The sequence below is a fragment of the Schistocerca piceifrons genome, chromosome 8, assembly GCF_021461385.2.
Source record: "Schistocerca piceifrons isolate TAMUIC-IGC-003096 chromosome 8, iqSchPice1.1, whole genome shotgun sequence".
In the NCBI taxonomy this organism is placed as follows: Eukaryota; Metazoa; Arthropoda; class Insecta; order Orthoptera; family Acrididae; genus Schistocerca; species Schistocerca piceifrons.
This window is the reverse complement of record NC_060145.1, coordinates 398,289,606-398,312,538: the sequence shown is the minus strand read 5'-3', so window position 1 is coordinate 398,312,538 and position 22,933 is coordinate 398,289,606. Positions and strand designations below refer to the sequence as shown.

General features: G+C 38.4%; 1 protein-coding gene across 1 annotated transcript in view; it reads left to right on the top strand.

Annotated features, from left to right (window-relative positions):
* The window catches only part of LOC124711881 (histone-lysine N-methyltransferase SETDB1-A-like), a 228,766-nt gene that overhangs the window by 115,312 nt on the left and 90,521 nt on the right, over window positions 1-22,933 (top strand). The window contains exons 12-13 of the mRNA XM_047242122.1: window positions 7,716-7,911; window positions 13,472-13,639. Of these exons, the coding sequence (XP_047098078.1) occupies window positions 7,716-7,911; window positions 13,472-13,639 (364 nt within the window). The remainder of the gene's footprint in view (window positions 1-7,715; window positions 7,912-13,471; window positions 13,640-22,933) is intronic.

Sequence of the window (22,933 nt, the reverse complement as noted above, 5' to 3'; positions counted from 1 at the left end):
GCTTTGTAAGCGTAGCTGCACATGCACAGTAACAACTGCTTCCTGGTGCTCTCTGGCAACTGCTCAAACTAACTTATTTGTAACAGGTTGAAGGAAAATATTGGGAATAGTGGATTTGAAAAGCATTATTTTCAGAGTAAATTTCCTTTTCTCCAAGATGAAGTATATTAAGTGGGAAAATGTGCTATAAATTTCTTAAATCACAGAGCATTTGTCTATCATTCAGAACTTAACACTCTGAAAACCAGCCACCTACATAAACTCTGGGCCCTGAAGAGCAACCATTTATATCATTATTAAAAATTATGCTGGCACATTTGTATTTGATATATTTTAAAGGGTAACACATGCCAAGAAGGACCAATATTGTGCAGGAAAGCTTAGGTTTGCTTGTAGCTATGCTATACGGTATACACAGCGTGATAATAATTAAAGTTTAACTTTCAAACTGCTGTAGAAATAACACCACTGCTCAGAATGATGTCAAATTGCAACGGAATATTATCAGAGAAGGGAGACTGTATGGCAGAAGAAAAATAAATAGTTACAAAATGTAACAATAGATGGCACTGTAAGCTCGACTACAAATGACAAATGAATCATACAACAATGCCTAAGGTGTACGTTTGACATTAAACAAGCTGTAGTAGGCAGTGTGCATGGATGTTCAGGTATGATACTGTTAGTTACGTAAGCCCATCTACCAAGGCAAGGTCATATCACATTGGATGGGTAAAATCTGTTTCTAATTGTCCTGAGGCTAAAAACCACATAAAAAGCATCACTCACATCAGTTTTTATTGTCCTGAGGCCAAGAACTGCATGTTGTTGTTGTTGTTGTCGTTGTGGTCTTCAGTCCAGAGACTGGTTTGATGCAGGTACGTGGCCCTATGATAACTGATTCCATAAATCTGCATCACACAGTAACCTTTTCAGGATGAAGTGGTTCTAATTGATTTGCGTGTGGATTTTACATTGCTCATATTCGACAATTCTGTGTACTGACGTATCCTGGGAGATGGAAGTAGGCTTCGTCTGTCCACAAAACCTTCCACGACCAATCATTGTCCATTTCCATGTGAGCAAGAAGTTCTAAAGCAAAAGTCTCTCTTGCTGGCAGGTCAACAGGAAGCAACTTGTGCACATGGGTAATTTGGAATGGACTGTAAAGAAGGGTGTTTCGTAGGATTTTATGCACCACGTTCACAGGCATGTCCAATGTTCGAGCAATTCTCCGTGCACTACACGTTTGCACATCACCACTCGTCTCCTCCTGGTTTACTGTGGCCACTGCTTCCACTGACGTCAAATCAGTTAGTTACCTCCCTCTACCAGGTTGCACTCCAAAAGAACTCCTCTTTTCGAATTTCCGAATCATTTTCTCTAGACCCTCGGCAGTTATCGGATCAACGCCTTTCTTTAAACCCTTCAGTGTCCGGAACTTCTGCACAGCAACATGTGCACAATCATCATTCTTGTAATACAGCTTTACAAGCAGAGCACGATCATGCATTGAGACAGTCATGGCAAACATCACAGACACGAAAGGAGGAAAAGCTGTGTACCCAGCGTGTTTATACCAACTTCAGTGTGTCATGCGAATGACAGGTGTTGTCATTTACGTGCTCTGACACATACAGCGCCATCTGCTGATCAATTTTTGCACTTTTGTTTTCATATGTTTTCTCCCTTCTCCGATAATATTCTGTTGCAATTTGACATGATTCTGACCAGTGGTGTTATTTCTACAGTGTTTTTAAGGTTCAACTTTAATTATAACCACCCTGTATATTGATTTAAACCATTACCTTTTCGTATTTGTATGTTTGGGCTACTTAACAGTGATGTTGCTATTGTCTGCCTACATCATGTGTTGTATGATCTAAGTATCTGTTGTTATTGGCTGGCGAGATCACATGACATGAGCTATGAGTGTCTGACAAAAGTGCATTGCCATTTAAATTTCCGACCTTTGGAAACTAATGTGCTGTATTAGGCGGAATCAATATTTGTACTTTCGTAATAAGAAAATACACAGCATTCATGTTGCTGCGCATCAAAGATTTCCCCAAAACACATTGTTTTTATGCTGCATTTCATTTCGTAAAGTGACACAGGAAAAGTTTATTTTCACCTGGAAAAAAGTGTATTTTTAACCTAAAATCTGCAAAAAAATCCCAAATGTGTTTTTTCTTACCAGCACATACACCCTGGATGAAGGATGTCGTGCTTCTTACCTTAATTTTAAGAACTCTTAACCTATTTACAATAAGACAACTCTTCAACTTAACTTTTATGTTTGCAAAATATGATACTATGTCATTTTGTATGCTCTTGGGACTTACATAAATGCTCCTTTCAGTTCAGTTCGTATTTGTCGTGAATTTACTATTACCATTTTCTTTTCTTTTATATTTCTTATAATTATCAATCATACCATTCTATTTTGAATTCGATATTCCTTTAATCTTTTTTCAGCTGGCTTGGAAATGTTTTGTGAAATCGTTGAAAGATGAGGAAGGGCATCGTGAACATTGACGGGGACAGATTTTGCATACTGTGCACCTGTCTAAAAGATCCTGGCATAAGCTACTGATCCCTTCACCTTTAATGATTTTATAGGTATGTGGGGCCTGGGCACACAGTCGAACACAGCTACTAACAACAGTAGATTTTGTTCGTGAAGGTATTGCTGGGATGTTTCCAAGCCTCAAGAGTTTTTCACTTTTAACACATTTGTGCCTGATTGACATTGAAGTTGGTGATCATTTCTTGAAGCAGTAAACAAAATCACATGGCAGGTGATGTTCACACAGATGTCAAAGTCGAGGATGGCAACTGCAGGTGAAGCTCAGCATACAGAGTTATCAAAAACTCTATGTTGCTAAGAGTGGTCATGAGTTGTACGTACACTGAGTTGTTAGATGGGGGCATCCACTGGAATGATGTGGCACGTGCCGTGGCACAATGTTTGCACCTGGCTTGCAACTTCAGATGGAAAAACACAGTGTAATGGGGCAGAACCTAACAGACTGATGTGACAAAAATAAGTCATCTGGCATACCACGTTATTTGCTAGAGGAATAAGGCATGCTCCACTTTTGACATACTCTTAAGTCTGTACTAGCGGTGCAATTCTCTCTGTACCCAGGAAAATGAGGGACAGTCTTGAGTTCAGTATTCGTTTTGATGGTTTTGTGGAGAAATATCTATGTGACACGATCTGATGTTTTCCCGGCATACTTCTAACATGTAGAATTCTCGGGTGTCCCCTAGGTCACATTGTAATTTTCCCACATTATTTTGGCAAACAGGCACATTGCCAACTTCACATGGTTCCTGCAGCAGTTATCAGGGGCTGTCTGAAAATGGCAATGCGTATGTTTGCCAAAATATTGTGGAGAAATTGCGATGTGACATGAGTGGACACCCAAGAACTCAACAAGTCAAATATCCATATGTTTACAATCACAACAGTTATGAATAGAACAACATGAACACAAAAGATATAAGAATGGGAAAGGATTGACATCGGAATACCAGAGGCAGGTGTAATATTTGAAATGAAGCGAATGAAATTTTGGAACAGAAAGAAATACAGAAGTGATTAGAAGTACATAATGTTTTCTACTAAACATGTCTGCAAATCTTTTTGCTGGTTAGCCATATGTAATATCAGATCCTTTCAGTACACAGCTACCTAAACACTTTGTACTGCGAAGACAATGCTCCATTTGGGTTAAAAAAGAAACTATAGACCCAAAGTCTCAATACCATAGAATCATTTGTAGGTCTGTGTTGCTTTCTGGGGTATTAATGAGGGTTCTCAATAGGAGCTAATTACAGAAATGTGGTTCTGCTGTGAGCAAACACAAACTGTTCTTCTTTAACATCCAAATATACTTCAAAATGCGTGAATATCTGATACATAGTGACACAGTGTGTATTAGGAAGGACATTTTACACACACTACACAGGCAAGAAAAAACAAAATTAATGAAAAATTACAAACATGAGCAAAATACTTGTATCATCTGGGCTGCAAGTGTGTGAGTGCCACACAAACATCGCTAAGATGACTAGGGAACACACTGAGAATGGTGAAACTTCACCAAAACAGGTTTGGTTGTTAAACAAGAAGAATTTGTGTTTACTCAAGGCAGAACCGCATTCCCAGTATTACGTATTAGGAAGTAAACACAGACATAGGTAAATACTATACCTCCTACTTTTCAAAGGCTATAAAATGTAAGTGGGTTTCTGGTGCATGGGTATGATTTGTAGGTTCATAGCGGTAATGTAATTTTCTGCACGATCTGTTTACCTTCCACAAAAAAAGTGGCTGAATAAGTTTTTAAAGGCTAGATTCATATTATTTTTAATTAGTGGATGTCACATTTTTTTTTTCAGCAAAATGGAATGCAAAGAGTTGCTAACATTTGACAGTGTTCCATTTTTCTCCATGTATCCCAAAGAGAACTTTCATGCTCAAATTAGAACCCTCAATGATCCATGTTAATCACATCTGAAACAATTTAATCCATAGCAATATATTAATATGTCTTAAATGATAATAAATCTATTCAGCACATAATAAAATGAATATGTATAGTGCTTATTTTAACTTTGGCATTCCCCCTGAACTGTCTCCACATTCTCCTGAAGGGTAGGGCTATCCTCCGGTGGTTTGTGTACCCCGGTTATATATCAGTGCTTTAGTTCAACTAATGAAAGTTCTACAGACTGGTTTCACTCAGAAGAATCAGTGGATAGCTCAATGACGTGAAACACTAAAAAATAGTTTGAGGTGAAAGAAGGAATACATGTGTCGACTGACAGAAAACCTACAGACTGGTTTCACTTGAAAAGAAACAATGAATAATTCTGTCGATTTGCAAGACTACACCAGACAAGTTCTTTGGGTTACACCCATAGATTGGATTTAGCCGAAAGAATGAATTAATAATTTATCAGATGTGTAAAATTACAAATGAATGAGTCCATTGTTTTCCAGCAATGATTGAATTGATTGTTTTCATTCAGTTGTTCCCACAACTACAGGGTTATTACAAATGATTGAAGCGATTTCACAGCTCTACAATATCTTTATTATTTGAGATATTTTCACAATGCTTTGCACACACATGCAAAAACTCAAAAAGTTTTTTTTAGGCATTCACAAATGTTCGATATGTGCCCCTTTAGTGGTTCGGCAGACATCAAGCCGATAATCAAGTTCCTCCCACACTCGGCGCAGCATATCCCCATCAATGAGTTCGAAAGCATCGTTGATGCGAGCTCGCAGTTCTGGCACGTTTCTTGGTAGAGGAGGTTTAAACACTGAATCTTTCACATAATCCCACAGAAAGAAATCGCATGGGGTTAAGTCGGGAGAGCGTGGAGGGCATGACATGAATTGCTGATCATGATCTCCACCACGACCGATCCATCGGTTTTCTAATCTCCTGTTTAAGAAATGCCGAATATCATGATGGAAGTGCGGTGGAGCACCATCCTATGGTACGTTTAGCTCCCTGCTTGCTTGATTCGTCGACTTCTGCGGGCTATGCGTGAAACTTGCCCGCACACGTTCAACCGTTTCTTCGCTCACTGCAGGGCGACCCGTTGATTTCCCCTTACTGAGGCATCCAGAAGCTTTAAACTGCGCATACCATCGCCGAATGGAGTTAGCAGTTGGTGGATCTTTGTTAAACTTCGTCCTGAAGTGTCGTTGCACTGTTATGACTGACTGATGTGAGAGCATTTCAAGCACGACATACGCTTTCTCGGCTCCTGTCGCCATTTTGTCTCACTGCGCTCTCGAGCGCTCTGGCGGCAGAAACCTGAAGTGCGGCTTCAGCCGAACAAAACTGTATGAGTTTTTCTACGTATCTGTAGTGTGTCGTGACCATATGTCAATGAATGGAGCTACAGTGAATTTATGAAATCGCTTCAATCATTTGTAATAGCCCTGTACATGCACCATATCACTTGCTACACCATGTTGGTGGACATCGTGTCTATGACCATAACACAGCAGAAGCAAAGAAAATGCTGGACCAGTGAGTAAGCACTGCGTGCATTCCGACAGGCTGGGGAAGAGATGGGCCACCAGGCCGTGACAACTCACTGCCTGTGGTCCAGCGGCCTGTTCTTAGATTTCCAGCCCAGTGGGCCAGGCGGCCGCCATGGCTCGTACGGGCCAGGCCGCGAGACACGTGTTAGGTTGGCTCGTACCAGCACTGTGCATGACTAATAGTGACCTCATGGGACCTTTGATATTCGTTGTTTGAGAGGCAATAGGTAATTAATGAGTACCTTATATGATACAGGCAGATACATATTTGTGTGTTTCTTAAAAAATAAGGATGAAATATTTCAGAACTTAGGAAATGGAAGATTCAAACAGAAAAACAAACAGGTAATACTTGAAGAGAATTCCACTGGCAATGGCATAGAATTCTGTTCATGCAAATTGTCATAGTTCTTTGAATCTGAAGGAATTCACCATGAAGTATGTAACATATACCACCACAAATGGCTATATCTGAATGTCTCAGTAGAATGTTAATAGATATGGTAAGGTCACAGGTGCTACGAAGTGATTTACCAAATATTTCTTGGGCTGAGATGATTTACAATTCAACATACATTTAAAAAAAAAAAATCGTGTTACAAATAACCACAACGATGAAAAAATGCTTTATGAATTGTGAGCAGGTACATGTGATGGGATGCGTAGTTTTCAGTCACATACCCAAACAAAGTCATCATTCAAAATTATCCAGAAGGGTAGAATAAGCATTCTTATTGTATACACTCTACATGGCCATGGTTACAGGATCTGGATGCCAGAAACAAAACAGGTTGAGGAATTCAAAGAATTTTTGATTGGCTGATGCTCAACAGAAAATAGTAAACAGAAAGAATTTATTGAACTGTCTAATGATGAAGCATTACCATTTCCGAGTATTGAAGATGAAAAGTGGAAGTGAAAGAGAAGATTTCAGCACTAAGAGGAAGTTTATCGTTTTTCACATCTGGAAGACGATTTGGAAGAAGTTCTTTTATTAATTGTTAGTAATCAGGAACTTTTGAAACACACAGGACTCCATGAAAATGACACTTCATTCCAAACGGAAGGCATTACTGAAGAAGCACAAACAAGTGTTATGAAAAGAAGAGACAATGATGAACCATTATTGTATCATGAAGCAGTCACATAAGGAAATAATTCAAAAGATATACAATAGGCTACTTTAGATATCATTTCGAGGTTACTTTAAAATATCATTTCGAGGGGATGGAGGTTGAATGTTAAAGAATTCAACAAGTGAACAGCAGCCCCTTTATTTGTCCATTTTTGTGACGGGATTACCATTGATGTTGCTTTTACTTAAAATGTTAAAGAATAGTTAAGAAGCCTTTTTTTCTTTTTTTGTTAAAAAAGTAATTTAGCTTCTCTGCTTTAATGGTATTCACAGTTTTCCTTCCAACAGATATTAATGTGTGCAATACAACTGTTTATTCTCTCTCTCTCTCTCTCTCTCTCTCTCTCTCTCTCTCTCTCTCTCTCTCTCTAACTCTCTGTCATACCTTGTGGAATAAGTACTCAATCAAATAAGGTATTTCAGTTAGGAATTGTTCAAAATTGAAATTTATTTTTTTGTTGAATTTTATTTAAGGAAATTATCATTATTATTTGTTTCATACAGGGAGAAGGTGAAACATTCAGACTATGTCTCTGTGTACTATAGAGCTCCTTGCAAACGCAGATTGCGTAATATTGAAGAGTTGCATAAATATCTGTTGTTAACTAAATCCAAGTTAACTGTTGACCAGTTTGATTTTGACCATTGGGTGAGGTGCTTCACTGAAGGAATTAATGAAAAGTACTTCGTAAAAATTGAGGTATGGTGCACTTATTTCCTAAGTGATGCTAGTTGTTTTTATGAAACCTAGTATATGTAGTAGTAGTAGTAGTAGTAGTAGTAATAGTAGTAATTACATGTAATTGCTTGTCTGGGATGTATTTTTATTTTTCAGTCTGCAGGGTGAAGGGAAGGGCAAATTACAATTACGCTACAAGGAAAAACTTTATAATTTCATCCTGTCATGGTACCTGAAAATGCTCTGAGCTGTTGAGAAAAGTAAGGATGGTCTACAGCAGGCTGTTTAAGCTTCTGTGGCAGCCAAGTGGTCTGAGAACAGTTGGGCAGGGATGGGAAAACAGTTGAAGCACGGGCAGTCTTGCAGACGAGCTGCAGTTACCCGATTGTACTGCTTTGGCTGAGTGCACATGGATAGGAGCAGCCAAGCAGCTCACTTGTGCACAGAAAACATGCAATAGGTCAATCAGAGAGTACCCTGCACAACTTGCACCTGATTGCTAGCATGATAATGGGTGCTCTTGTCCCATGGGGCAGTGTTGGAACAGCCTAGTCTACAGACATAATACAGTGACAAAATAAAGGGGAAGAAATTGTAGGAGCAGAATTATGAAGTGGGTTCCTGGAGACCTGGAGAATTTGAAATGTGAAAGAAGCTAGCAATAGCTTGAATTGTTGTAATAACATCCAATTTTGAGGGGATAATGATTTGAAGTAGCAGCTAATTAGAAAATGATAATCACTTATGTTAGCTATTCTTGTCCAGTCTAAGCTTGTTCTTCACTGTAATGACTTCATCATTGGTGGGCCACTGCAGAACTGTACTGCAGCACAAAAGAAGTGAGGTTGCTTGCATTACCAATTAAATTTTTGGTATGTAGTTGTCTTGCTCATGATCTGAACCCTTACATTGTGAATAGTTCCACCAAAATTGATCAACTCTGTGGCAGTGGATGTGCAGTTAACTACAGATGTATTCATATCCTGTGGTGGGAGGCAGAAAAGATGGAGCTCATACACATCTTCATTAAAAACCACTACAGAAATATTTTCAGTAATGGAGTGAGCAAATTCAGACATTTCCATAATAAATTTTAACTTTTCGGTTTAGCTTGCATTATTTTGAAACTCCTTGGCAAATTAAAAGTATGTGGCAGATCAAAAAAAGGCAAGGTTCTGGGTTCAAGTCAGAGTGTGGCACGCAGTTTTAATCTGCCAGGAAGTTTCATCGTTAACCCTTTGACTGTGGCTGACTGCTACAGCAGTCTGAGCGTGCCGTGCCTTGGGTGCGGCTGACTGCCACAGCAGTTCAGTGCTGCTGTGTGCTAGGTGCTGCCAGCTGCTGTAGAAGTTCTGAGACGTCCACTTGCCTATTGTTTAGCTGTGCCTGAATAAGAGGTCTGTTTGTTTGCAGCGTTACTGGCGGACTCGCGCCACACCTTATCATTTGCTCTAACCGCAACAGGTGACGTTTCAATATGTTGAACATGACTACATAAGTCGATATCAGTGCTTTTGGCGGACCTTCACAGCACTTGTGTGAGTAATTTGCTTTAGACACAACATGACGCTACTGTGATTTCTGCCGAACTGTAGTTTCACACCTTTCTGTGAGACACTATTCTTCGTTAAGACATCAGTTGTCTATTATTCACTTGTGTTTGTGTAATGAATTTACGTGTTTTGATTGCATGTTCAATGCCTTTTGCTAATACCAGAAATGTGGGATGAAAATGAATTGTGAAAAGTTTCATCTCAATGTAATTAGAGAAAGTTTTGCAACTTTTTACATTGATACCAAGGCAGCAAGTGGTGTTAAACATCAAGAGTACCCTACGAGACTAAACATGTCATCACATTTACCGGATCAGTGGGAAAAGTACAAGACATGCATAGCCTCTGCTTGAATTGGTGTTGGGAAACAAACTAAATTGTGCTGTAAGCAATGGAATGTAACTCTTTGTGCTGATCCTTGCTACAAAACTTATCACACACAATTTCAGTAATGTAAACCATTAAACCCTGTTTTGAGAGAGCATAGAATCATGTCACTATTGTACACATCTTTATTTGTATATACGTAATAATAAAAATACCCCTCACTTGAAAATGAAGTGTGAATATTGTAAATAAATACCCCCATTTCTTCCAAAGCCAGACTAAAGACCAGAACAAAATAGAAAACTGAAAAACAGCAAGCTTGTTGTAAGCATTGCAAGTGGTGAGCGCACCGGAAGTATTCAGCACACAGTGCACGGCAAGCACCGCAACAATGCAGCACACAAGACGTGACCGCTAGTGTTGTGCATAGCAGTCAAAGGGTTAACATTGTTTATGTACTGTAGTAAGGCAACAATAAAATCAGATTTATAGTGTGCTGAATCATAGATTAATTTTTTTATTGAGAACAATTGAAAATGGAAATCTTGGTATTATAAACAAACCATTTGGGCTTTTTAAATTTTGCGAAAAGTTTCATAGTAATGAATATAATGGAGGGAAACATTCCACATTAGGGAAATATATCTAAAAACAAATAAAATGCTACTTACCAAACGAAAGCACTGGTATGTTGATAGAGACACTAACAAACACAAACACACACACACAAAATGCAAGCTTTCGCGACCCACAGTTACTTCATCAGGAAAGAGGGAAGAAGAGGGAAAGACGAAAGGATGTGGGTTTTAAGGGAGAGGGTAAGGAGTCATTCCAATCCTGGGAGCGGAAAGACTTACCTTAGGGGGGAAAAAGGACAGGTAGCACACACACACACACACACACATCCATCCACACATATACAGACACAAGCAGACATATGTCTGTTATGCAGGTGGGAACTCTCCCTGCAACATGTCCTTCGTTCCCCTCACCCCCCTGGCCTCAGCCTTTGCTAATCCCTGTCCTCCAATTACATAGCCCCTTCCGTGTCCCACTCCAGCACTACACACACACCTTCTGTTCCGCCAGTGCACATACAGCCTTTTCTACTTCACTCCTCTTCCGTCTCCCTTTATTGCTATCCCTTTCCCCCATTCCCCCCACACAGCCTCCTGACTCTGCAGCCAGCAGCCCTAGAACATCCCCACCACATTCCTGCACCCTCTCACAAGTAGCACAGTTCCCCTCCCATACCATGCTATCTCTCCCTCTTATGCCCACCACCCATACCAGATTGCTGCTCTGGTTATATACAGTCACAGTCCGCAGTTGGGCCATAGTGGCCATGTGTGTGTGAGTTGTGCTTGTTTGAATGTGTGTGTGTGTGTTTTCTGTTTCTGAAGGAGGACTTTTTTGTCTGAAAGCTTAAACATTTAGCAATCTTTTCATTGTGCATGTATGTCTCAATGCCTCCTCTTTGGTGAGTAGAAGTCTATTCTTTTCATAATATTGTTGAAAGTGTTAATTTTTGATTATGCTATAATTATGTGGCCTTATAAAAGTGTCTTTTTATTACCTGGACATACGTGAACTAAGATCTTGCATGTAGTATGAGGTCTGTAAAATGTTTGTAGCCCATGCCCATTTTTGAGACTTTGTTGTAGTTTAGTTACTGATTTACATATATGCAATAAATGTGTTGAAGCCAGTTTAACCAAACCCTCACAGTTTTTCTGAGTAAAGTGGCATAGTTTTTAAGACAATAGACTTGTATTTTGGAGGATCAAGATACAATTCCCAATCCATCCATTCAGATTTAGTTTTTCTATGGTTTCTTTAAATTGCTTAAAGCAAATGCTGACATGGTTCATTTGAAAAGAACACGGCTGATTTCCTTTCCCAGTCTGTGTTTGTACTCAGTCACATATACCTCAATTATTCATCATGTTGATGTGATAGTAAAGTGAAAACATTGAGACATCTATAAAAATCTTAGGCAGGTAATTGTTTGTGTTGGTAACTACTTTTGTAATCAAACAGTTTGTGTCGGGATGATGGAACATGGAATTTTTTATACAGCAAATGAAATGCTCAATGAGCAGTTTTGTTATGACAGTAACTGTTTATTTAAACGTTTACAAGAAAAATAATGAGCACAATGAACTTCCTTTCCAGATTCACAGGGCTAATTTGTTTTACAAAAGAAAATCAAAGGTTCAAGGAATCAAGAGTATACAGGAAACAGGATAATTACCAAGCACTCTGAGCTAAGAAATAGACAGCAGGACAGAATAGTAGAATGAAATCTATAGCCAATACCAACAACAGATCAGATTTTAATATCTGAGAGGTTGTAGAGAATGTTGTTGAAAAGACAGAGATTAGGGAAGAATAGTCTGAAAATTTGAAAATTAATATATAACTAACATAAAAATGGGCAGCTGTAGGTATAAAAGAAAAGAAGTAATTAATGTTAGTGGGAGGCCAGCCAAGGGTGAAAGAAAGACGGTAAAGGATCATAATGTAGAAGAGATATAAAAACAGAAAGCAAAAAATGCTATGGGAGTGGAAAAACAATAGCTGAAATGAAGTGAGAGAGAGAGGCACAGAGGAGAAAGGATGTGTCAAGTAACAGAAAAGTGTGATTTAATTTGAGATATGATGTGTTGCTAGGGCCAAACATATACTGTGAAGCCATACTTCACATACTTCTTTTTAAAAATATTAAGTGAAGCAGGGACAAAGCTCTGAGAAGATTGTCTCACAGGTGACAGTCTCCATTTAATGAAATGGCCTGAACAGTGAGAAGCCTGCAGTTGCTACTAGTGGGTGCTTATCTTGCATACCATATGTAGGCCTGTATAAACCAAAAAAGTAGCTTCCAAAAACTGCAAACCTAGGTTGTTGTTACTATACACCTTTGCTGGAAATATAACAATGAATGGGAGCTGCTTTTAGAGGAAAAGATATTGGTGGTGCTTCTGGGTGGAGGGGGGGGGGGGGGGGGGTGGTTTGGAGCTGCTTTATACTTTTGTCTCAAATTACTAGAAATGCAGCACTGCAAGTAAAGAGTAACATTCATCAAACAGTAGTGTTGTGACCTATTCGTAATAAAAAGTGTTTAATGACAATGGATCACATGGTTTGTGGGTCAGGGAGCTCAGAATCAAAGGAAAAAAGGTTCGGGTTGTGCTTTGACCTCCAAGAAGCCTAATTGAAGGATTATATTATTCTCTGTGCATATCTACTGAGCATAAAATCTGTTTATTTAGTGTTGATTATACAAACATTTAACTTTGTACATTTGTATAATTGAACCGTATTGTAATTGTGAATTATTCTTGAATCTTGTGGCCACAATCTAAGGAAACATTCGAGAAAACATACAGTGATTTACTAGAAATTGTTAATTACATTCCTATGAGTTGATCTAGTCCTGAAGAATTTCTTGATTCAAAACATGTTTTTTTTGACAATGTATGTCTTTCTTCCATACTAATATACTTTTGTTGGCAAAAATATGATGATACAAAAATTATCTTACACTTCAAATGCTCCTTCTTATTACTGTGCCAGTTGTAACAGTGTGACAAATCTAGTGACAGATTCATATAATTATATTGACATTCATTTTATTTTTTCAGAAAGTATTTGCTTTTACTGTTATTAACAAATCACAATGATCTTTGTCTTTGCTATAGGATATCTCTAATGGTGTAGAGGCTGTTCCTGTCCCGTGTATTAATACAGTTGATTCAAGAAAGCCAGATGACATTACATATGTCACCAAGCATGTACCTACAAATGGTACATACATCGAAACTGACCCAGAATTTCTCGTATGCTGTGAGTGCACTGATGATTGCTTGGTATGTTTTGTAAATCATTTTTAGTACATTTATTAAGCACAACATAACTGAAATAGTTTTGAGATTCCAAGCAGAAAATTATGGCCACCTCCGCATTTTTGGATTTACTATGAGTAGGTCACATGATAGAGTAGCTTACCCGATTTCTCTGCACAGTTTTCCTTGGTAGCAGCACTTCTGTAAGAACTGGCTGAAAAGTTGGTGGTGGGAACAGTCTACTGTTAACAATGTAGTCCTCATCAAAATTGCAGTTCAGACAGTTTCCTTGCAGTTGGATGCTGAATGAACTACTGTTTAAGATCGGTTCAAGTCTTATTTACTTTAATTATGCACAGATAAATGAGTAAACACATATTGTGCTTCATTTTATGTTCTACGATAAAATGTGATGTCAGATTATTTAACTAAGATAAAATATGTTCACATGAACTAATGAACTGTAGACAAATTACAGCAGTTGTTCATAGAAGAAAATAATTGAACAATAAACTTTAGTGACTTATATAAAGAATGTGGCTGAACAAAATAAACATGTCCTTAATAGCTCCTGAATTACAAACAGATGAGGTACAGTAGTGATATTAGGCAGTTAAGTGAAGGAGCTGTGATTATACAAAGTAAATTTTTATAAAACAAAGAGAGAGATTATAGTAACTGAAATAATGAAAATGAGACATATGGGTAAGACAGGTAATTTACAACATGTCCTGAATGGTATTGTGAGTAGTGTCTGTAGTTAGAAGTGGTCAGTAAGGGAACTGTGTCTGGTCATTCAGTATTAAGCTTTGGCTGATGGACATATGTTTATTAATTCGAAGGTAGTTCATCTTCATTCCTTTGTAGATGTGATGTAATACTTAATGTTTCATCTTATGACTATGGTCTTCTTTTAAGCAGGTGGTCTGCAAATAAGAATCCCCTTTTAAGTTTCCAACTTCCAGGGAGTTCCTTCAAGTGGGAACATATTGCCCTGCCAGATAGACCTACGTATAACTTATAACAATTACAAGTAATTTTATACATTCCATTCTTCTCCAAAGCTGGAATGCTGTCTTTACTATTGGACAAAAAGTGTCCAATAGTGTTGTGCACATAAAATGATGTTTTTACATTCCTGGATTTATGCTCTCTGGCTACACATCTAGTGAGAGTTTTCCTAAATTGTGCACCTTTCATTGTGTTCTTGAGGTGGTGGGTCAAGAACATGGTAAAGCAGAGTTGTTTTTGCTTTTTGTGAAGTATGGAGTCAACTAAGGTAAGAGTGTAGCCATGTTTGATACTATTTATTTGGATGCATTTAATTCCATTTGGAAGTTATCTTCACTCACAGGGATGGACGTTAGGTGATTTGAATGAAAGACAGTATGTTTATGGTTCACTGGGTGTTGAGAATTGGTCGGTATTACTATGCCTGTGGTGATAAGTTTTCTATAACTCTTGAAAGTATGAATATGGTCATTAATGTCTGTAGTTAGATCTAAATAATTTATGCCATTACCCCCAAACTCCATTTTGAATTATATAATGTTGTGTTTAGAATTTAGTTGCTTGAGGAATTCAGTTGACTTAACAAACAACTGGAAAGACATGCAAATTCCACCTAGTGCCAAGATAGTTTCTTTTGATGTTAGCAACTTATTCACTAAACATTCTCAAAGACTTATCTAAAGTGAAGAGTTAACCCAGTTGTCACAGATGATATAAGGTTAGCTACACAAACTTGTCTAACACGATATTATTTCCATTTCAATCACAAGATGTACAAATACACTACTGGCCATTAAAATTGCTGCACCAAGAAGAAATGTAGATGATAAACGGCTGTTCATTGGACACCTATATTATACTAGAACTGACATGAGATTACATTTTCACGCAATTTGGGTGCATAGATCCTGAGAAATAGTACCCAGAACCACCACTTCTGGCTGTAATAACGGCCGTGATGCAACTGGGCATTGAGTCAAACAGAGCTTGGATGGCGTGCACAGGTACAGCTGCCCATGCAGCTTCAACACGATACCACAGTTCATCAAGAGTAGTGACTAGCGTATTGTGATGAACCAGTTGCTCGGCCACCATTGACCAGACGTTTTCAATTGGTGAGTGATCTGGAGAATGTGCTGGCCAGGGCAGCAGTCGAACATTTTCTGTATCCAGAAAGGCCCGTACAGGACCTGCAACATGTGGTCGTGCATTATCCTGCTGAAATGTAGGGTTTCGCAGGGATCGAATGAAGGGTAGAGCCACGGGTCGTAACACATCTGAAATGTAACGTCCACTGTTGAAAGTGCCGTCAATGCGAACAAGAGGTGACCGAGAGGTGTAACCAATGGCACCCCATACCATCACGCCAGGTGATATGCTAGTATGGCGATGATGAATACACTCTTCCAATGTGTGTTCACCGCAATGTTGCCAAACACGGATGTGACCATCATGATGCTGTAAACAGAACCTGGACGTTTTGCATTCGTTCACCCAGGTTCATCATTGAGTACATCATCGCAGGCACTCCTGTCTGTGATGCAGCGTCAAGGGTAACCGCAGCCATGGTCTCCAAGCTGATAGTCCATGCTGCTGCATACATCATTGAACTGTTTGTGCAGATGGTTGTTGTCTTGCAAACATCCCCATCTGTTGACTGAGGGGTTGAGACGTGGCTGCACGATCCGTTACAGCCATGCAGATAAGATACCTGTCATCTCGACTGCTAGTGATACGAGGCCGTTGGGATCCAGCACGGCATTCCGTGTTACCCTCCTGAACCCACCAATTCCATATTCTGGTAACAGTCATTGGATCTCGACCAACGCGAGCAGCAGTGTCGCGATACGATAAATCGTAATCACGATACGCTACAATCTGACCTTTATCAAAGTCGGAAACGTGATGGCATGCATTTCCCCTCCTTAGACGAGGCATCACAACAACGTTTCCCCAGGCAATGCCGGTCAACTGCTGTTTGTGTATGAGAAATCAGTTGGAAACTTTCCTCATGTCAGCATGTTGTAGGTGTTGTCACTGGTGCCAACCTTGTGTGAATGCTCTGAAAAGCTACTCATTTGCATATCACAGCATCTTCTTCCTGTCGGTTAAATTTCGCTTCTTTAGCACGTCATCTTCGTGGTATAGCAATTTTAATGGCCAGTAGTGTAGTTGGATGGTCTAGCTATGGGTTCTCCCCTCAGTCCAGTCCTTACTGAAGTTTTCATGGACAATTTTGAAACACAGTTCTTGGAAAATAATCCACTCTCTTCCTAGGTTGGATACTGGTTTGTGTAGATTGATTCTGTGTTGTGCTTATGGACAGTTACCACACTACAACTTCTAAAATTCCACAAGCAGCTAAATCCTAAACAAAACAGTATAAAACTAACAATGGAGTTTGGGGAAATTGTGTAAATTACATGGATTTAACCATAGACAACGGTGACTGTAGTGGTATGTTCAAGTTTTATAGTAAACTTACCACGACATATATGCTAATGCTGGCCAATTCTCAACCCCCAGTGACCCATAAACATTCAATGATCCATCATCTAACATCCATTCCTGTGAGTGAAGACAACTTCCAAATGGAATTAAACACATTCAAACTTAACAGTATCAAACGTGGCTATCCTCCTAGCTTAGTCAACTCCATAATGCACAAAAACCAGAAACAACAGATGTACTCTCTTCTTTACTATATTCTTGACCCACTACAGGAACACAATTAATGGTGCACAATTTAGGAAAAGTCTCACTGGATGTAGCCAGAGATCATAAATACAGGAACGTAAAAGCATCATTTTATGTGCCCAACCCTGTTGGACACTTTTTGTCCAATTGTAAACACAGCATTCCAGCTTTTGAAAAGAATGGAATGTATAAAATTACTTGTGATTGTGATAAGTCTTTCGAGTTGATGCCACTTGGACGGCTTATGTGTTGATGAGGATGAAATGATGATGATAAGGACAACACAACACCCAGTCCCTGAGCCGGCCGGAGTGGCCGAGCGGTTAAAGGCGCTACAGTCTGGAACCGCACGACCGCTACGGTCGCAGGTTCGAATCCTGCCTCGGGCATGGATGTACGTGATGTCCTTAGGTTAGTTAGGTTTAAGTAGTTCTAAGTTCTAGGGGACTTATGACCACAGAAGTTGAGTCCCATAGTGCTCAGAGCCATTTGAACCCAGTCCCTGAGTGGAGAAAATCTCCGACCCATCTGGGAATCGAACCCGGGCTGTTAGGCATGACATTCTGTTGCACTGACCACACAGCAACCAGGGGCAGACTTATCTTGAAATAATGGAAATTAATAAACATATGTCCAAGAGCCCAAGCTTAATACTGAATGACCAGACACAGTTCCCTTCCTCACCACTTCTAACTGCAGATACGACTCATAATTCCATTCAGGTCATGCTGTAAATTATCTGTCTTACTCACATGTCTCATTTTCATTATTTCAGTTACTATAATTTCTCTCACTGTTTTAAAAAAGTATACTTAGTGTAATCACAACTGTTTCACTCACCTGCTTAACATCATTATTGTTTGTTACCTGTTTGTAATTCAGAAGCTATTAAAGACAGATTATTTCGTTCAGCCACATCTTTGGAATATGTCACCAAAGTTAATTGTTGAGTTACTTTCTTCTGTGAACAATTGTTGTAATTTGTCTATAGTTCATTAGTTAAAGTGACTCATATTTTATGTTAGTTAAATAATCTGACATCACATTTACACTGAAATAACCATTCTTGTTTTATTCCTAATTCTGATATTAACATTTTTCATCTCTGGAAATGGAGATACTCTGTAGATGCACTAGTTTAATATCTTTGATCCCATAAAATTTCACTGTACCACTTATCTTTGTACGTGATGCTGCCATAACAGACAAAAACCAGTTTACGAAACAAATAATAAATATTGTAGAATATTACACCACTGTTGTGTGTGTTTCATTCACAGTGTATAAAATATTGTACCAAGAACTGATAGAACAATAAATCAATGCAATATTGTTTGAGTGCAATGCCCTAACCATAATGTAATTAAACACAAGTATTAATGTGCGGCAAGGAAACATATAACACACTGTCCTTCAGATCAAATAATCATATCAGTACAAACAAGATGTGTGCAGTAAATTTCATTTGGAAAAAATATTGTCTAGAGCCTGATGATTACTGTTACAGTGCGCACTAGCCATTATTGGAAGATTTATACATTCAATGAAAATAGTTATGAGTTCACAGTCGATCATGAAAAACAATCACTGAATCATTGGGCAAACTCCCAGACATGGAACTTCGGATAAAACACGTTACATTTCCCCAACTTGCAATGCAGTACATTTCCTCTTATTAGCAGACATAGACCTAGCTCCTTTCAAAACTCACCGCAGACTGGTCTAAAACTGTCCTGCTTCTTATATACAATATTTTAAACTGAATTTATGTATTCTTGTATGTTAGATTTTCATAATTTACAATTAAAGGTATACATTTCTGAGTAATTGAATAGTGGATAGAGATTTGTTTAAATATGAATTTCCAGCTGCAGTGATAATTTTATTGAATTTTTCCATGAACAATACGAGACTGGAACAGAAGGGAGAACCGGTAAAGGTACTCAAGGTACCCTCCGCCACACACCGTCAGGTGGCTTGCAGAGTATGGATGTAGATGTAGATGTAGAATTACTTTGGTTAGTTTGCATAAATATGCAGTTCTTTGTCGGTAACAAATTTTTACCTAAAGGTGTTAAGTACTTGGGAATTAATTGAGCACAGGTGGTGTTAACATATTTTCATTGATGATCGTATCAATACCGTATTTATTTCTGCATCTTTTTCATCAGCTTTATCTGGATGGCAGTAAACTTGTATAAATATAATAGAAGGAAACATTCCACGTGGGAAAAATTATATATAGTAAACTTGTATATGTTCATATATGAACAATGATAACAAAACTAATATTTTGTAATTAACATGGTCTTTAGGCAAACTGTATATACTAATGGATTCAGAGTAACCAAAAGAATGTAATGATTAATGAATTTGAGCAGAATTTGGCTTAATTATGGGTTGGCATTATATCCATACAACATATTACTTTCGGGGTTCTATCAAAGATATAATAAGTCTGGTAAAAAATTGGCTGTTTTTGGAAGGAAGGAACATAGTAGATGGGTAAGGACACTTGGCTTGCTATGTCTCAAAGGTAATGGAATTTGGTAAGAAAGGCCTAGGTTCAGGTATGGAGAGAATGCATTCAATCTTCAGGGCTTACAGAGAAACAGGTATTCTGTTGTAAGTGCTTTTGACAAAGGGCAAATGCCGAGATGAGTAGCATTAAAATGTCAGCACTAGTTAGAATCTCTCTCGTTAATACTTTGATGCTAATATGAAATTAATTCATTTGAGCTCATGCAGGCAAGTGTTATGTATTATTAGTATTGTAACATAAAAAATTTTCCCTTGCAAACTAGCTCCGAGCAATGAATAGATTATTGAAATCAAAGTGAAGATTTTTATGCCTTAAGTTTGAATGTTCCATCCTTGAAATGGAATTAAAACATGTGAATGTAGAGTTTCCAATGTATACTGCTGATGAAATCTTCTTGGGCAGATGTAAGCCCGTGTTGAAATTCTGTGAAGTTTAGATCACTGTCACTCTCATTGTCTTATGGCAAATAATTACAATGGTTTTCCAAGCTAAATAATAAAAAAATAATTTTTAGTTTTTGTGTGTGTTTTTATTCAACACTGCTGTCCCTGTAAGTTGTTCCCTGTAAGTTGTTGTGAACTTAATCTCTAGATGGAATTATTTTACTTTTTACAGAGTGTATCCTGTGCGAATAATAAACTTCACAAGTTGAAATTGTGAACAAGTTGGGACTAAACCCCAAATACCTGTCTGTTACAGGCAGGACTCTGCCATTCAAGTCCTATAAACACACCTCGAGGGCTGAGTGAAAGCTTCAACTTGATGGTAGCATCTCACACTGAACCAGACCACATGTATTTTGCAAATAGTAAAGAAGATTTGATGTCGAAGTTATAGCTAATTCTTAATTCTCCATGATAATATGTTGTCCACATTTTCACAGGAGAGTCTTTGTGGAATTTGGAAAGTAATGAAAGAAATGTATAGCAAGTTATTGGTTCATGGGATGTGATCATTGACTCCCTTGTTAAATGTCTGCCTGTGAATGACAGATATATTTCTTCTTGTTCCAAGCACAGTTTTAGCTGAATTTATTTCTTCTCAAATTATTTTATCGTGGGCAAAAGATGGCTAATGTGGAATGCAGTACGTTTGAATCATTGTAACAGTGATCACCATTCGAAAGATGCTCATTATATTTTGGCCACAGATACCACTATTTAACACACTATAATGTAGTACGGAGCTTTATTGAATTAGTTCTTCCACTATCTCAAGTAACATATATTATATTTATGAATAAAATTTTAATAAGCAGAACTATATTTTGGAGTCCTATCTTACGGCATCACACTTGTCTGGTATTTTTCCAGTGTGTAGATTCTGTCTTTGATGTACAATTCTGAAAGGTCTGCAAATTACTCATCTACAACTATTGTATCACAAAATGATTTCAAGCCACAAGTTTCTCATGTTGAAATCAGTGGATGCTAAATCTAGTGAATAGGAGGGATATTTTAATCCGTTATACTAATATTCCCTCATGTTTTCCGTTTCAAAAGAACTTTTGTGAGCAAATTTTCTTCTGTTATAGTTTGGGTGTCTCAAATGAATTTTCATCCTGATGCTCCATAACACTGTAGTGGTATCTGCCAGCTATTATTTTTATTTTATACAGTTTAACTGTTCTAGCACTGTGGTGAAATTTAAATACCACATAATTTTTAAAGCTTGTAAAAAGGCATTCAAAAGTAGAGTAAGCTATCAGGCAAAGTCTTTTCTCGACATAAAAAGCCACACACATACATTCATACATGCACAAATGACACACACATACTCCAGGCACTGAGGCCCAAAAGCGGTGAGCAGCGATCCCAGCTGGGGTGGGTAGTGGGAATGCAGATATGGTGTGAGGCAGGAAGTGACCGGGCTAGCAGGGTAGGGATGAGCGAAGAATACGTAGTGCTACCTGTGGGAGTGTGCTTGACTTCAATGACTGCTGCACAGCCTTTGCTATCTAGCTTTTCTGTATTGTCCAGATGGGAACTCTGCCTACAATATATTCTTTGTTCCCATAATCCTCTGGGCACAATCTTTGCCAGTCCCTGTCCCCACTTGCCTCTGTCCCCTCTGCTGCTCCCACTTTTGTCTCACACTGCCTGCTAACCCCTCCTACAATCCTTCCTCTCCCCCACCCCCCAGTCCCTCCCCCAAGCACAGACTACTAATGCTGCAGTTATCCTGATATCCCTCCCCTTCCCATCCCAAGCTTCTTCTGTACCCCCACTATCCACACTGGCCGAGATCATTTATAACTGTATTCCGGTCTCAGCACACACAGAACGCAATGGCCATGTGAGTATGAGTTGTGCACGTTTGAATATTTGTGTGTGTGTGTGTGTGTGTGTGTGTGTGTGTGTGTGTGTGTGTGTGTAGTTTTGTTGTTGTTTTCTATGTCTGAGGAAGGACTCTTTGTTCATTAGCTTAGTCTACCTTGAAATGTACTTCAAATGTGTGTGTTTGCCACTCAGTTCTTCCTCTGTGTCGAGAGTATCAATCTGCCCTATTTCATTGTTGTTATTTCACCCCAAATTTTCCATTATTTGTTTTCTTAAAGGTTTCTTGTAATGAATTCTTCATGAAAAATGTGCAGATACCTTTTATGATGTTCCAGGTAGTTGACACAGTGTTGATCCTTGATCATCCAATACTATATTGCACCTTGTTGATACTTACACACGTGGTTGCAGTTTTGGGACAACATTGACGAGTATCATCTTCAAGAGAAGTGTGGCCGTATTTGAACTGAGCTACTGAATTCTCAGATGTTCAGAATAAATTAGCATATTTCTTACAAATGGTTACTGATTTTGAATTCATTGGTTGGGAATTAACAGTCTAAAAACAAAGAATATTCAGCATCTTGGTATTCCAGTGAAATGCGCACAGCTACCTCAAAATACTGTCAAAGCAAAACTATATTGCAGATCAAGTAACAGTTGAGAAGAGAAAAAAAAGTTATTGATATCAACATCTCCCTGTGCTAGGCTGAGAAGTTTTATCTTAGTTCTCAAAAGATTGATGATAAACACAATGCTTTTTTCAAAAGCAGTAGTTTTCAACAAGTT